At 40.9% G+C, this 15,406-nt stretch overlaps 1 protein-coding gene across 2 annotated transcripts in view; it reads right to left on the bottom strand.

Annotated features, from left to right (window-relative positions):
- Positions 1-1,246: 1,246 nt before the first annotated feature.
- ttc17 (tetratricopeptide repeat domain 17) overlaps positions 1,247-15,406 on the bottom strand; it is a 23,595-nt gene continuing 9,435 nt past the window's right edge. The window contains exons 12-25 of one of the 2 annotated variants that reach the window (XM_050060501.1): positions 14,804-14,910; positions 14,408-14,564; positions 14,144-14,215; positions 12,990-13,214; positions 11,655-11,874; positions 8,140-8,259; positions 7,433-7,728; positions 7,152-7,305; positions 6,915-7,035; positions 6,461-6,620; positions 4,797-4,880; positions 4,266-4,385; positions 4,000-4,143; positions 1,247-2,330 (exon numbers count right to left, since the gene is read on the bottom strand). In XM_050060501.1, the coding sequence (XP_049916458.1) occupies positions 2,199-2,330; positions 4,000-4,143; positions 4,266-4,385; positions 4,797-4,880; positions 6,461-6,620; positions 6,915-7,035; positions 7,152-7,305; positions 7,433-7,728; positions 8,140-8,259; positions 11,655-11,874; positions 12,990-13,214; positions 14,144-14,215; positions 14,408-14,564; positions 14,804-14,910 (2,112 nt within the window). In that variant the 3' untranslated portion in view covers positions 1,247-2,198. Of the gene's footprint in view, positions 2,331-3,999; positions 4,144-4,265; positions 4,386-4,796; positions 4,881-6,460; positions 6,621-6,914; positions 7,036-7,151; positions 7,306-7,432; positions 7,729-8,139; positions 8,260-11,654; positions 11,875-12,989; positions 13,215-14,143; positions 14,216-14,407; positions 14,565-14,803; positions 14,920-15,406 lie in introns of both variants that reach the window. The other variant, XM_050060420.1, reaches the window with a different exon arrangement.

Below are 15,406 nucleotides of genomic sequence, written 5' to 3'. Positions count from 1 at the left end.
CAGTAAAATGATTTTACCATCATAACTAGGTCAATTTCTGGTAATCATTAAAACTATTAGAAGATGTCAAAACTATAGTGCAATTCAATTTTATTTTTAAAGCCCAACATCACAAACCATAATTTGTCTCAGAGGGCTTTACAGCATACGATGTCCCTCTGTCCTTAGACCCTCACAACGGATTAGGGAAAAAATTCCCCCAAAAAACCCTTTAACAGGGGAAAAAAGTCTCCCTTTGACTTACAAATCTTGACTTGAATGTTTGGGCTGTGATAACTGAGCTACAGTTTTGGCTGTTTGAATCATTAATCAGTCCTTACAGCCATCCTTAGAATATACAATATGTCAGTGTGGATTGCTTTTTGTTTTTGATCATAAAATTGACTTAAACCCAGATACAGAACACACTTTGAACGATCGCACAGCAAGGGAGAGATTGTAGGAGTTGATAAAAGGAGTGTGCCTAAAAAAGGCAAACAGTGCCACCACGAGGCCAGTTTGGAAACTTAAAAAAAGGTCGCAGTCACATTTATGAAGCAGTTTTCAACCAAGGACTCATTTAATGTGGCTGTAGTGATAATGATGAAATGCTACAACCTCTACGGTTTAATTCAAGCTTCAAGGAATACAAACACTTTGTTTTTTATCATTCCAAGATTTTAAGAGAAGTAATCCATGCTTTTATTACAGCTCACCTTGACTACTGAGTGTCAGTCTTTACTCTCAAGACTGCAGTATGTGCAGAACACTGCTGCAAGGTTCCTGTAAACACGGTTGTATTTCCCCCATACTCGTTTGAGAGTTAATTTTAAGACTTTACCATTTGCCTGTAAAGCATTTCACAGATTACCTCCCTCTGACTTATCTGACCTTTTAATGCCCTACATCCTTCCCAGGTTAGTCAGGTTTTCTGACCTGTCAGTTCTGGTCATCCTTCAGGCTCTGCAAAAGCTCAGGAACAAACGCGACCCCCAGTCTGTGGAACAAACTGCCTCACCACACCGGATCCATCCCCTCTACTGAGTCGTTTACAGACCAGCTCAAGGAGCACTTCTTTACTTTGTTTTTTAATGTACTTAGATCACCAAACTTAAAACAAAAGTTCTTGCATTACTCATGGATTTTATGGTCTCTGCCTGGTATATGCATTTGGTCAGCTTATGTTGTCTTAAATGTGCTACAGAAATAAATTTGACTTGACATTTTATTTCCCAAAGAGACAAATAACCGACGCAGAGAAATGAACTAATGAAATCCACACACTGCCTTTAATACTGTACATTTAATACAGATTCCACTTGAGTTTTTTTTTTTTTTTTAATAGATGGTCAATGGCAAATCCTTTTTCTGCCTTATGATTTCCATAAGTTAAGAAGCAAATGTAATAGCATATTTCAGTTTCTCTCTTTTGTATTTAAATTACCTCGGAGCAAAATCAAACAGTTTGTAGGTCCCATATAAATAGGAATGATATAGAAAAAAGTGCAAAAACTGAGAATTCCCATCCATTTTAAGAAGCAGAAATAGTGAGGGCATATATTGTCGTCAAACTCCTTTGACCTCTGAGTTGAGAGGCACATTTCTCACCATCTCAGAAAGAAGACTTAAGCAAATACTGTAAAACATCCTTGTCATTTAAAATTTCCAATTAAGTTACATTAAAACATGGCGCCATCTCCTGGCCGCGGTATGTTATTATCTCTGTGAACCTCCTCGATGCCACCACCTCATAGCAGAATGCTGAAATGCCTTTAACAATGAGAGCTTTTCTTCCAATTAGCACAAAGAAAAATCTGAATATTGCAGAAGAAGTAACTGGAATTTGCAAACCTTATTCAATTTTTATCCCCTTTCATTTTTGCAAGTTAAGCAAACCTAAAAAAAAAAAAAAAGTCTGACAATCATAACTTCTTGATTGTTAGATAACAAGAGGTCCTGCGTTTGACACATAAGTTGTGGGGCAAAATTATCTACAGTTGTACTCTGTGACGTTTCAGACCTAATTCTTTGGGTTAGAACCCAGATTCTACTGGATATGGATCTTGATGCCTCACCTTTAACCACATGAAAGTTTCTTACACTGTTATTTTGTGCTACTTATCTGAGGTCTTCAGATGAGTGTGTGTATGTGTCTGAGTGTTTATCTGCTGTGTGCATGTCTGTTGGGGTAACTCCTAGGGTCAAACTGGTTCAGTGGTTTAGGGCTGACGGCGTTCCCTCTTGGTGAGCAGGTAACACTGGATGGTTCTCAGACGGTCTTTGGCGGGGGCGAACTCTGGCTGCAGCTTCAAAGTAGACTCGTACCAGCGCATTGCTTTCTCAAACTCCTCCTGTCATCAAGAAAAACAACAACCATGTCACCACAAGGACACGACTTCCATTTCTGCTTTGTAAATGCCTTGACTTTCAGTTGATGGAGTGGTTAAACTTGAGGTGCTGAAGGCAGGTTCAGACTACAGGAAGTTTCAAACCCTAACTGGTTTTGAAATCAGGCCACATCACACACATAAGGAGTAACTTGAGAGACATTTTTCTCTCTAATCTCAAACATGCACACACTATGAGATTTGAAAACATCCATGCATCACACACTACAGGATATTAGTAAGATTATAGTGCCAGAGGGAACAAGAACGCACCACCTCATGTGATCTCATGGGGAAGCAGATTTATACAAAACAACCTGTTGCCACAACTTCCTGTAATGTAAATGCTTTGCACTTGGAAAACCAAAAGCAGAAAGCTACATCAGTCTGGATGAGAGAATGGTTGGGAAGACGCGGCCAACATGGGTTGTCAATTCTTCAGAGAGAACTGGAGGTGAGATTTTAACTTTCAGCTTTACAAGGTTCACACACATTTTTACCAATTGAATTTTAAAACTTCTCCATAACTTTCCCATAATATTTTAGCCCATTTCAGTAACATTATCTAAGTAGTTTCAAACAGGTTGGCCTATGTAGCAATACAGCCATGACCAATAAGAGTGCTTTTACACTACGAGTCACATTCACAGTGGCATGGTGCCGCCTGCTGCTCGGTGACCATTCACACGCTCTCACACACCGATGAACGGCCAGAGACTGACTGGAGGAGCTGGGGATTGAGCCAATGATATTCCGATTGGTGGAAGACCAGCTCTACCTCCTGATCTACAGCCGCCCCACACTCTTCCCAGGTGGATAAGCAAACTGCTAGCGCTTGCTAACTTTACTCGCTCATCAGACATTCCCCCAACCAACTAGGTGCATATGCCAATATACCAGACCAGCAGATATGGGGACTAAACGTCAAATCTGCGCCCCTTTTTTGGGGATAGAAAACCAAAAATCCTGTAGGTGTCAGCGCAATTTGACGCGTTTGAATTTAAAAAAATGACAAGTTTGTATGCATTTATTTCATGTTAAACAAATGTTTGATTTATGGAAAAAGTCACACAGCGCAGGCATGTTCTGGGCTGTTTAAGAACATATAATACATATTAAAAACTGTCAATGCCAAACCATTTCCACACCTGGAAAACAGTTTTTCTAATTTCATAACTTTTCCAGGAACTTCATGACCATGGGAACCCTGACTTTAATATCAGTCTACATCCATGTGCTAGGTAATGTTGGCCGCAAGGGCTAGAATGTTTTCCTTCGCTTGAAAACACCGTCAGCTGCTGCACTGATGTCATCATAAATAAAATTAGCCAGAACTTAAATCCTGCATATGAAACAAGTCTGATACTACTGGGGCAGCCCTGATGAGCATGTCAGCAGGTTGGCGGTTTCAGACTGGATCTGTAGACCTATCCCATTACCAGATAGTCTGAGCTGAACATCAGAACAGACCAAGGTCCCAGAGCTGATCTCTCCTCTGGTTGTTAAGAGAGGTAAATTGGGATAAATCATCCCAAAACTCCTGTAGTCTGAGCCCGGCTTGAGCAGTGGGTCATGTCATGACAAGCAAACACATAATGATCACACAGTAACAGAGATTGACTGCAGCCAGTACCATTGCTATATAGACGTTGGCAAGGGTAAAGTGGTTCACGACAAAGTGCGGGGCGATTTCTACTGCCATACGGGCGACTGTGAGAGCGTCCTCCCATAGCCGAGCGTTCTGGAAGATGTTGGCCAGGCTGATAAGCGGCACGTCCTGGTTTGGCATTAAAGAGGGAAAAAAAAGAATATTATTATTATTTTATATCAGAAACAATAATTTACTTAGTGTAAGCATCCGGTGGGTTTATTGCTGGGAACAGCTGATGTCTAACTTACCTTCATGTGATGGGGAGCGTAGTTGAGGGCCTGTCGCAGGCAGTCGATGGCTCTCTTGCCTTGACCTTTGACCCTCCAGTACAGTGCAGCCATGCTGGATAATACCCAAGATGTCTGATTCTGCACACAGACATTAAGGAGGGGGATGAAAGTACAATTTAAAGCTGCGATAGGGTGTTACAATGGCTGGGTGTTACTGCTAAATTATGCACAGCCATGACAGTTCAAATCGTTGTTAATATTGGTGGGCGCTGAAGATATTTTGAGTAGTACTGACAGCAAAGCTTTAAAGAGTTGGTTAATGAGCAAGTGTGTGTGCAATTCAATGTTTTTACATAGCACACAATGTAAAGTGTCATCTGATCTGATCCTTTCCATTAAACATTGGCATTTCAATAGTAGTTAAGTGTAGCAGGGAACTAAGTATTGTATAAAGGAATGAAACATGTTCACGTGATGTTTAAGTTGTCAAAACATTGATTATTTCAACACAAAAGTTTCTCTGTGACTAAGAGAAGTGAGAGCTCTTACCTTCTCCAGTACTTTAGCGATGCGTGTTCCCACCTGCTCAAAAGACTGAGGAGAGAACTTGTCTTTGCCGAGGTTCTGCAGGACCTGGGGGTTAGGACAAGAAGAGACACATGTGAGACTGTTAACTAAGAAGTGGGGCTGTTCAGACCATGTAATAATGGTTTGACTCTTTCACTGTCAATCACGCTATGCTATATTTTCTTTATAAACTAAAATAATTATTCCACTTTAGAGTATCTATACCTGTTGCATGATCTTTAAATCAACCTATAAATGTCTCGGCTGTTAAACTGTGGCTGTTTCAGAATTTAACTACTGTATACCCTGCTGGACCTGCTGTTCTTTTGTAGTACCCAGCACAAAAACAAAACCTCCTGTTAGCTTTAACGCACCCAAATATAACATATTAAATTGCGTGCTGCTATTTTTGCCAACGCCTGTCTTTCAAAGGTCATAGGCTGCTGACTTTTAAAGTTAGCGTGATGATACTGGTATCATATGAAACTAGAAGACCTAAGGAATACAGTGGTACCAACACCTTATGCTAGCTTCTCAGGAAGGGCATTAAATAATGCTCAAAAGTTAGGCTAAATTTTGGCGAGGGAAAAACAGCACGGCCATTTTCAGAGAGGTCCCTTGACCTATCACCTCAAGATATCTGAATGGAAATGGGTTCTGTGGATACTTATGTGTCTCCCCTTCACAGACATGTCCACTTTATGTTACAGACTTGGGCACAAACTATGTACTTTTTTGTTGGCAATGTTTGTTATAGATTTATGACTAGAAAAACTTGACACAGTGCTGAACTGCATCTCAAGTTATTCTTCAGGTTTCCAGCTTTGCATTCATTTGTTTCCCAATCAAAACACTCTGGTGAGAAAATTAGAGGTAAAAAAGAAAATTATGGAATTTTAAAACTGCAATTTCATAGTTTAGATGAAGCTTTATCCAATCAATCAGTGCCAAATTTCAGTACCTCAGAGCGCATCTGGATGAGAGTGAAACTATATCCTCCCTGCAGTTTGTTTAAGTTCAGTCAGGGTAATAGCGAGCCGAAAGCCATTGCAAGTGTGGTTTAACTTTTTCATAACAGACACAGACACAGATATTTGTAATGCAATATGCAATGTTGGTTAGGGTGATCCACCTTGTGTCTAGACTGTGTCAGACGAATTTTTTACTCACACATCTCACTCAACAGATATGCTTATTTTAATATATGCAGCTGTCCAGACTGGTGCTGTGCAGCACTGTTCCTAAGCTGTATCTCTCGCGCGTAACCACGACCAGAAACGTTTATGCTTCATGTCTATTTTTTGACAATTTGTGCATAAATGTGAGATTGATGCCCAATAAAACACGACTATTTCACGACAATTTTAAGTGTTTCTTCAGACACAAACAAAAGTGTTCTTATGCTATGCCCTAATGACAGACTGACAGGGTGGTAGGGATAAGTTTGGACTTTTTTTCACAACTAAACTTACATTTTTGTTATAACAGAGAGATTAAAGTGCCTAATTCCAGGTACCTGTATTGGTTTGAATATAAATGGTGCTCAGCCCTAACTGTGAGTGGACCTCCTTAGTTATATACTCCTATACTTAAGGTATAGTAAAGGAGGAGTATAAAGAGTATCTATGGCTTCGGCCACAGCTCACCTCACGCAGTTGGCTCTCTCCAGTGTAGTGGATAGCGGCACGATTGGCCACCCCTGCTAGGTGGTCAAGGGTGTGCATACTGGCAGCTAGGTTGGCGTTGCATAAAGGTTCAGCAGCTGGCTCTTGGAGTGGAGTGGCAAAGTCTATGTGCTCTGTGATGCTGAAAAAAAAAAAGAGATGGAAAACGGAAAATCAAATGAAAGACTAAAAACTGTATTTAGTGAATTTTGGTTGTTGATGTGCTGTGATGCAAGAACGTCAATGAGGCAGTAATGTTTTCTTTTTTCCTTTGGTTTGCTGTTTATGTTTCTATTTCTAACTACTGAGGTATTTGTTAAAGACAATCCACACATTTTTAAGGTATTTTAAAAGCTCTGCGGATATTATTTTTCCAGTTATGTGAGAAAAACAACAACAAACAACATGACCATGATTAGGAGAGTGAGAGTCTTACTCGATGTTCTTGGCAGAAACTGCCAACCAGGTACTAGCTACAGTGGTGAGGTCTACCCTTCGTGTCCGCTGGCACTCCTCTGGCCCTGGCCAGCCAAGACTTGTGTAGTCCCTCCAGCGGCCTGCCCAAAAACACGAAAATTCACAAAATATTTCTCTCAGTTGGGTGACGTCCAGCACCTCAGTGCTCTTTCTGTGATCACGCTGGTGTAGAAAATATTACAGGTGTATGTGGTACCTGAGGGGCCAGGCGATGGGATGGTTGGCCCACTTATCTCTAAGACAGAGTGTCCTCCAGGCAGCGACTCTCCGTTCTGGCCGTCATCAGAGCTGGCAACACTCTCTGTCCCATCCACCTTAGCCTTTCTAACCCGCTTTACCTGGAAGGTTATCTGATGAACAGAAGACACTCATTCAGTTCAGCTACACACACTTCAGTCACATCAGTCCCTGAGATCTCACAGATGTTGAACTCAAACATAATTCTATGTTGTGAAAAGGATGGCCATGCACGCTTACCCACTCAGCTCCCTCATCATCCTCACAGTTTCCGAAGCATGGCCCACCACCGGCACGGGCACCCATGACACGGTCATTCTTTAGTACCCGGATACCTCGCAGATCCCCTCGTTTGCCTCCGACATCCAGCGCTCCCTCAAAGGCTCCCATTAGGTCCTCCTTCAGCTGCCACTCCTCCTCCCCTTCCACTCCTCCACCACCAAATGGGGTAGCCATTTTAGCTGTTCCTGAGGCTGAGGGAGACGCCCGCTGCTGTCCGGCTGCCTCACCTGACCCATTGCTGTCCAGGATAACCTCTGAAAAGTGGGGAATAACAGGAAAAATCAGAGAATAAATTAGCGTGGTGTTGAGCTACATGAGCATTTCGTTCAGGAAAAAAAAAACACTATTTGGAGTTTGATAAACATATTTTTCAGTGCAGCAAATTAAGACTGAGACTGTTGTGGTCTTACTCCCAATGACATTTTGTCAGTCAGCTCAAGAAGATGCAATTATACCATTACAGGACATCATTAAATAAGTAATGCATATTCAAGTCCAAGACCAAGACATGCCCATATATCAAAAAGTGAGCATGCTTGCAATCTTTGACATGAACTTTATAAAGTAGCAAATAAGGCCATTGCTGTAAAATCTTGTATGCTCATGTTGGATGCAGTATACATTTCCTGACTGTTTCTTATTGTCACTGTAAATCATTTTCTTACTTTCAAAGAGCAAGGAGTCCTCCATAGCAGCAATGGCTGGTGCATCCTGCTTCTCTTCGCTGCCCTCCCATTCCTCCAGCTGTATACCGAGGTCCTTCTCAGCCATGCAGACACCACCCTCTGGAGCAACACAAGTTCAGTGAAGCACAATTATTATTCAAACTGTCCCCTTACAGTAGATCTGCAGCCAAAAGGTATTAGCTGACAATGAAGCAACTGTATTTTCATTATCATTTTTTAAAATACCGTTACTGTGTACTGGCACATTCTTCCCACACCTTCATAATACCTACATGAAAGGACTTTTTGAGGACTTTCCAGGCGCAATTATCTCAAATTTAAGGATCCAACATGTCATAGTTTGAGACTTGGATCAAGGCTAATTACTGTTACAACACTGAGAAATTTCATAATGAGAACTAGCAGGCTTTACAGAAGCTCAGAGACAATTAAAAAGAGAGAGAGGCTTGAAAGTGTAAACAATTCTCAATCATGCTGTGTAGGTGGTGGCAGGTGGCGCGTGAAACAGTGACGTAACTGCTGGAGACACACATGCAGCAGACAGCAGAATGTAACTTAACTACTAACGATAAGTAAAAGAAAAATAAACTTCAACTTCTATTCTTGCACAAAATATATAAATTCAAGAACTTACAAAGACCCACGTCTATTTGTTTCTTAGATTTTTTTCCCTTACTTCAAGCACCCGGGGGAACCCTGCTTGCAGATATTTTAGTAATGTGCATCAGGAATAATTTAAGACTTGAACTTGAATTGTAATCATTATTGGTACTGCCCTTTAAGACATGCTTTTTGATTGGGCTATAATAAACTTTGACTTGACCTAACTAATCTGTAAAAGAACTTTGGGTTGCCTTTGAGTATGAAATGAAAATGCATGTACCTTACGCCGTTTATATACCATATAAATAAATTTGCCTTGCCCAATAACCTTCAACTTTTTCTTTACAAACATGACTCCTATTACTACTCTGTCACTGACCGATATCGTGGTTCAAACCAAAGTCAGATGATGAAAGCTTTTGCACTAGCTCTTCCCTGGAAACAATTCTCTCCTTGACAGAAAGTGATGCATTTTATATTTTGAGACACAGCAACTGTGTTTGTTTTTTTGGAACAAACAAATCAGTCCCTCTTCAGCTTCTCTCTCTCTCTCTACACTCCGATGACTGCATTCATGGTCTCAATTTACTCTAGCAAGCGATTTTTTTCCAAACTTGGAAACGACAGTTATTGCCAGGAAGACATTAGATCTGGATATCACTTTCATATAAGAGCTATGGAAGACCCATGTTACATATGAGGGACGTTTTTATTTCTTATACTACAACACTGAACCCAGCAAGACTTGTTTCAGGCTGGACACAGTTTTTACAAGTAGCAAATGTTGACTCAAAGATAACAAGGGGATGAGGCTGTTAAGACAGTAATAATGAGAGCGTGCTCTTCATTATAACTCCAGACACCGCAGTGCTGTGAGAATGCTGCTATTGTTGCAGCCCTGTATAGCTCTCGTTGTTGTACTGGTGTGTTTTCCTGTTGTTTGTTAGCTTGTCTACAGTGATTGATATTGCCATATTATTGGGCTATGGAGCCATTTCTCAAGTGCAGTAGTTAGCAACTGAGCAAGACTCTTTGTATGATGTTGTTTACAGAGCCCAAATCATTACAATTTGTTTGACAATACAGAATCAAACATGTTGGAGAAACTGCAGCAATTGTACATGAGAATGTCTGTGTATATTTTTGTATTTAAACGTTTACCCTAACTCGAGGTAGGTGTGTGTTTTATAAGTACTTTTGTGACCTCCTGCATTCAGCGTGGTTTAAGGCAGCAATATTTAGCTTTGGAGAGTAAAATATAGACCCTTCTAAATTTGGCATCAGCTATTTTCTGCGGCCTAAATTATTGAGTGGCAAAATTTCCCACTTCAAAGCACTTTTCTCTTCACTCCCACTGATATGAATAAAAAAGTAGGTGCAGTCTCTGTTCACATCAGAAGCGCAACATACTACTTGTTTCTCACAGCTACTGTTCAGCTTCTAGGGACAACATGGCCGGGTTTCTGAGTTAAAGATTAAAAAAAGTGCAGAACCTGTCTGGGCCCACAGCGCATAAGGTCATTTTAAGCCCATGGCTAATTTCCAGCTTGACACAGGTAGTTGCTGGAGCTGGACAATTTAGCATAGACATGTATTTAACAAAAGATTTTTGGCAATTGAAACAATAATTTAGACTTATCAGCCTTTAATAAATGCCACCAGATTTACACATTGTGGTACAAACATTTTGCATCGAGTAATGTCTTAGACTAAATAAAATATACACAAATTTAAAAGTGAAATAACACCGTGGGTTTACAAGTGACAAGCTGTGAAATCAATCAGAACATGGGCTACTGTAAACTGATTTGTTTAAATCAACTTGTTATCTACATATCTTTATGCCAAAGCTCAGGTAAGAAAATAATAATAAAAAAAAAAAATGTATGGACACAAAATAGGGTCAAAAGTACTGTAGCTGTGTATGACCATATCTGAACGTGTGAGAACATTTTGTATGATTATATTGAAATCTCCGAATGTGTAAAAAATATTTGGACAAACTAATTTTTGAAACCAAAAGGAGATCTGTAGCTGTGCATGACCATTTTGCAATCAAATAAAAATGATTTGCACAAATACTTTCCAGAGTTTAAGCGCATAAAAAAGACTGGCACAACCATTTAAAATAACAAAAAAAAAAAAGTTTTCAATTACACATTTATGTTTGTGGGTGAAAAAATGTATGAACTCCAGGTTTACAGTGCCGAAATAAAACTACGAGTGCAAATACTTTTGTCCCACTTTTCACACTTCCTCCTGAATAGCCAGTCGGGATGCTCAGACTAACATATAATTTGTTTATCCAATCAGGAACATCATTTCACTATCCAATCAGGGAGCCATGAGGTGAGCCTTCTTTGCTGTTGGTCTGTGGCTGCAGCTGTTGAGATATTGTTTATATATTCAACATTCAATTTATTTTGATTACAGTATTTTTACACATTCACAAATGTATTGATTCAAAATGTTTCACACATTCAGATATGGTCATACATCTGACCACAATTTTTTCCATATAAATAATGCTTATCACTGCTCTGTCCTTGCATGTTTGTACATAGAGGTCAGTGATGAGAAACCAAATGTTTCAACATCTTGCTCGGCCTAAACACAGTCTAACGATGCAATTATTAGGCCTTCAAAAATCAAGAAAGTTTTCTCTTTAAAGGATACTCTTCAAGTTGGTATAGCTCTCTAATAATGTCTCTAAATCCCTAATTCTTATCCCAGATTTATACTGATGATTTGACACTTCGCCACAGTTCACAGGTTAACTGCCTGCTATAACAAAATCAGGGGGAGTACCACTACAAGTAGTACAATTCTAAGGAAAAAGTTATACTTCAGAGAGGGAGTGAAATAGCTCCATGTGTGTTTGATAAACGTACCTGAGCAGGGCTGTCGGTGTGAAAGGTTGTAAAGGAAGGGGTAGAACTGCAGACAACGCAGCAAAGGTAGGCTGGTGCGACACTGTTCGCAGCCAGCGAAGGATGAGAAGGCAGACGAGGAGGAAAGGGCCGTCACCAGGATGTGGCGGAACAAGGCCAGTGCACCTGTCACATTGCCCTGGGCCAACTGTACGCTCACCAGACTGAGCAGGGTGTGGGGCTGAGGGGAGGGAAAGCAAAACAAAAACAGGGGAACATTAGCTGATGGGTGGCATGTGTGAAAAGTGACTCAGCTTCAGCAGGTGTAGGTACGTCCTACAGAGAGGTAAAGACAAACATGCACATGTACATGCATCTTTTCTGAAAGTGCAACTACACTTTTACAGTTTGTGGCAATTGAGTGACATATGAAGATATCAGCATTCCCCACTCTAGTTTACCACCTCCAGTTCTTACATATATTCTACCTGTGCTTCCTGAATTGGTGTATCATCAACATACTTTGTATAGACACCTGTTTTTACTTTTACACGTCCCTGTTTTTTTTTCTTTTCTTTTTTTTTCATAGCTTTATTTAACAAGATGTTGGAAATGTTCCCCATCGATTTTAGTCCATGCTGACTCAATAGCATCTTGCAGATCTTGCACATTTTTTGGCCACTCACTCATGCTTTAAATCTTCCCAAGGTAATCTTTTAGCTTAAAATGTGGAGAATCAGCACGCCACTTAAGAGGACTAAATTCATATTCATGTTCCTGGAACCACCTTGAGATGATGAGAACTTCGCCACATGGCACAATATACTGCAGGGTGCTTAAAACTGACAGTAAGTGGTCGTTACAAGATGTGCTTAGTTTGAACATGATGTGGCATTCAAATGTTGCTTAGCTAGTTTTCAGAGTGGAGTATCTTCTGCGCCAACTTGTATTGCTGGTAATGATTTTGGATGAAGTAAGCTTTGTTCCAGACACTTCATATAAAGGCTAAAATAAACTTTTGATTTGTCCTTTCACCTATTAGATCCAACTTGAGATGTGATCTCATGCATGTGTGGTGTGATGGCAGGACTGGGAAGGGTTTTTTTTGGCTAACCTGATGGATAAGAATCTGTTTCTCATGAGAAAAGGGTGATGACTACAATGGTATTGCTCAGGTTTTATCAAAACTTCCAGTGAAATTTGTGTATGAAGTTGAAGCATGTGTCTTTTTAAAGGACTGCTTGTTTTTGTCAACAAATATATGAACCCAATATGGTGGCCAAAGCTGTAAAGTAAACGTAACTGAGCATTTTTGTGCAACTCTATGAGGGTAAAACCCAGCAGGCTAGCCTTTACCTCTGATGCATTGAGAGCCAATGCCTGCTCCAGCAGTGTTTGTGCGTGGGTGGTCAGGCCATGGTGTAGCAGCAGGTTGGCGGCGTTGGTGAGGGACAAGAGGCGGTGGGAAGGCGGGGATGAGCTCAACACTTGGCGCAGGCACTGCAGGGCACGGCTGCCATTGCCTTTGGCCCGCCAGAATAGAGCTGCCTCATTGTAGACCTGCCAGCGGGGTACAGTAGCCTATATATACAAACAAACTTCTGTTAGCTCTGAAAATGAAAGACTTAAGATGGGTTTAGACGACAGCAGTTGAGAGCAATTTAGAGGGATTAAAATGATTCATAATGACATTCTTACATATGAGATGTAATGAATTCTTCTGAACGTGCCAACTTTGGTTTGAGTGTGTGAATACTGCCTTTCAAAGAGATAGATACGCGCTGAAGAATCGATATCGGGGAAAATCCTGTCATATTTTAATGTGCCAGTAATGGCTAAAATAAAGCTGCTCAATAGCCTTTCTTTACAAAACTCTATGTTCTGTCCGCTTCAGCCTGCTAGTGTTGCACCGTGGCTCCCCTTCAGCCGAGCTCTCTACAGTTGAGGAATTTCACTCCATATGCAATATTAAATTAGTGTGTGAAGGTGAAAAATTCTCTTATTGCACCAATGTTTGACTAAGTGCTGACACCTGGGGTGGCAAAATCTTGTAAGCTCAGATGAAAACAAATCTGTCATCTCTCCTCTCTCTTTCTCATAAGCACAGAACAGTGTACAAAACATTCAGGAAGCAGCTTCTTAGTTTTAGCCAGCTGAACGTCTCTTTCACAGGTTAAATGACAAACGTCGCCGGCAGCAGGTCATGACAGCTTTTGCTAATTAACATTAATTCTGTGAGCAAGTTGATGGTAGGCTCAAATAAAACTTGGCTGTTGTTGGGTTTGTGTGCTCTTTGCAAGCCAGTGTCTGTGCTCCGCCAAAGATCGTTTATGGAAGTACAAGAAGCATTACTGTGTAACACTCCTGTACAACCATGTGAGGACTGAGTGTTTTTGTAGTCTCAATAACTCCCACAGGGGGCCAAAATACTTGATGAGGACATCCTTGCTAAAAAGGTATATTTGCATTCAGTCATTTAAGACAGAAACGTGTGTGAGGAGCCCTCTTACTTGTTTCATAGCTTCAGCTATTCTGGATCCAATCTGTTCCAGCGTCCATCCTCCACTTCGTAACTGCAGTATCTGTAATCACACATAGTCATATAAATGATTTGATACTCTTCTGCACAGATCCACATCCCATAGACAACACAAACATAAACATACAGATAGTTGTGATAGTAATTCCGTGAACATAGTGTACGTTTTGCATCCATCACCACTATATTCCTATTCAAATCACACACACTTATAAACAGACAGGCAGACAGATACCTGGGAGGCAGAGGGATCTGGCAGCTCCTTTTCTTCCAGAGGCCAGTCTAGTGAGGCAGGCAGGAGGGCTGGATATGGTTGGGGGACGGGATCACAGTTTGGCAGAGCTACCGTCAGAGGAGGACTGCTGCTCCCATAGAGGAGAGTTGCCACTGAGCTAAAAACACACAATCAGACATACTTCACTCGCAAGTCATTTTTATGTGGTATGTTTTGATGTAAAACTCTGGAGACACAAGCTGACTCTTCTGTCTCTTGGCTTTAAATCAGTATTCGTTGCTTTGTGTCTGCTGCAGTATTGAAGATCATTCTGAGAAACTTCAAACTCAACTGGATCAAAGCAATGCTGCTACGATGTACCCACAAAATACCCCCCATCAAGGAATGTGTACTGACCTGAGGCCCTGTGTTTCAGGTGGAAGGTAGTAGGTTGGCAGCAGGTGAGCAGGGGGGACACTTGGGTACTCGTGTGCACAGTCAGTCCTCTGAGGCCACAACATCCTCTGTATGTCCTTAAGGAAAAACACAGTTTGCTCTCATTCTCCAAAACAACTGCATGGTTCAATTGTATTCATGTTATCACATTGAAATTTATGTCTGTAAATAATCACACAAAAAACAAACAGACTATTAATCAGTAGGGTTGGGTACTGTTAATATTCAAACAGATAATGGTAGCTAAAATTCGGTACCAGTACTCAACGGTACCTTTTTTCATAACTTTACTCCCTCTGTAATAACAAAAAAGTATTTTCAGTTGTAAAAAATAAGTCCCAACTTCTCAGTATCACCATCATTTATTTTGAACATTCTGCTAATTTTTCAGCAGTGCACCTGCGCTTCGCCAGCTGGGTGTGGCCAGGCGGATTTTGCAAGTTTGGCACACCGTGCGCCTGGCGCAGCTACTCCTCTTTCCCACCTCCGTCCCTCCTACCTGCGCAAGTCAGAAAGAGGGAGGAGAGAAGGCGTGGAGTGGGTTTTACACACATCACACCAATC

The sequence above is a fragment of the Epinephelus moara genome, chromosome 1 (assembly GCF_006386435.1).
Source record: "Epinephelus moara isolate mb chromosome 1, YSFRI_EMoa_1.0, whole genome shotgun sequence".
Taxonomy (NCBI): domain Eukaryota; kingdom Metazoa; phylum Chordata; class Actinopteri; order Perciformes; family Serranidae; genus Epinephelus; species Epinephelus moara.
This window is presented reverse-complemented; position numbering and strand designations above follow the sequence as displayed.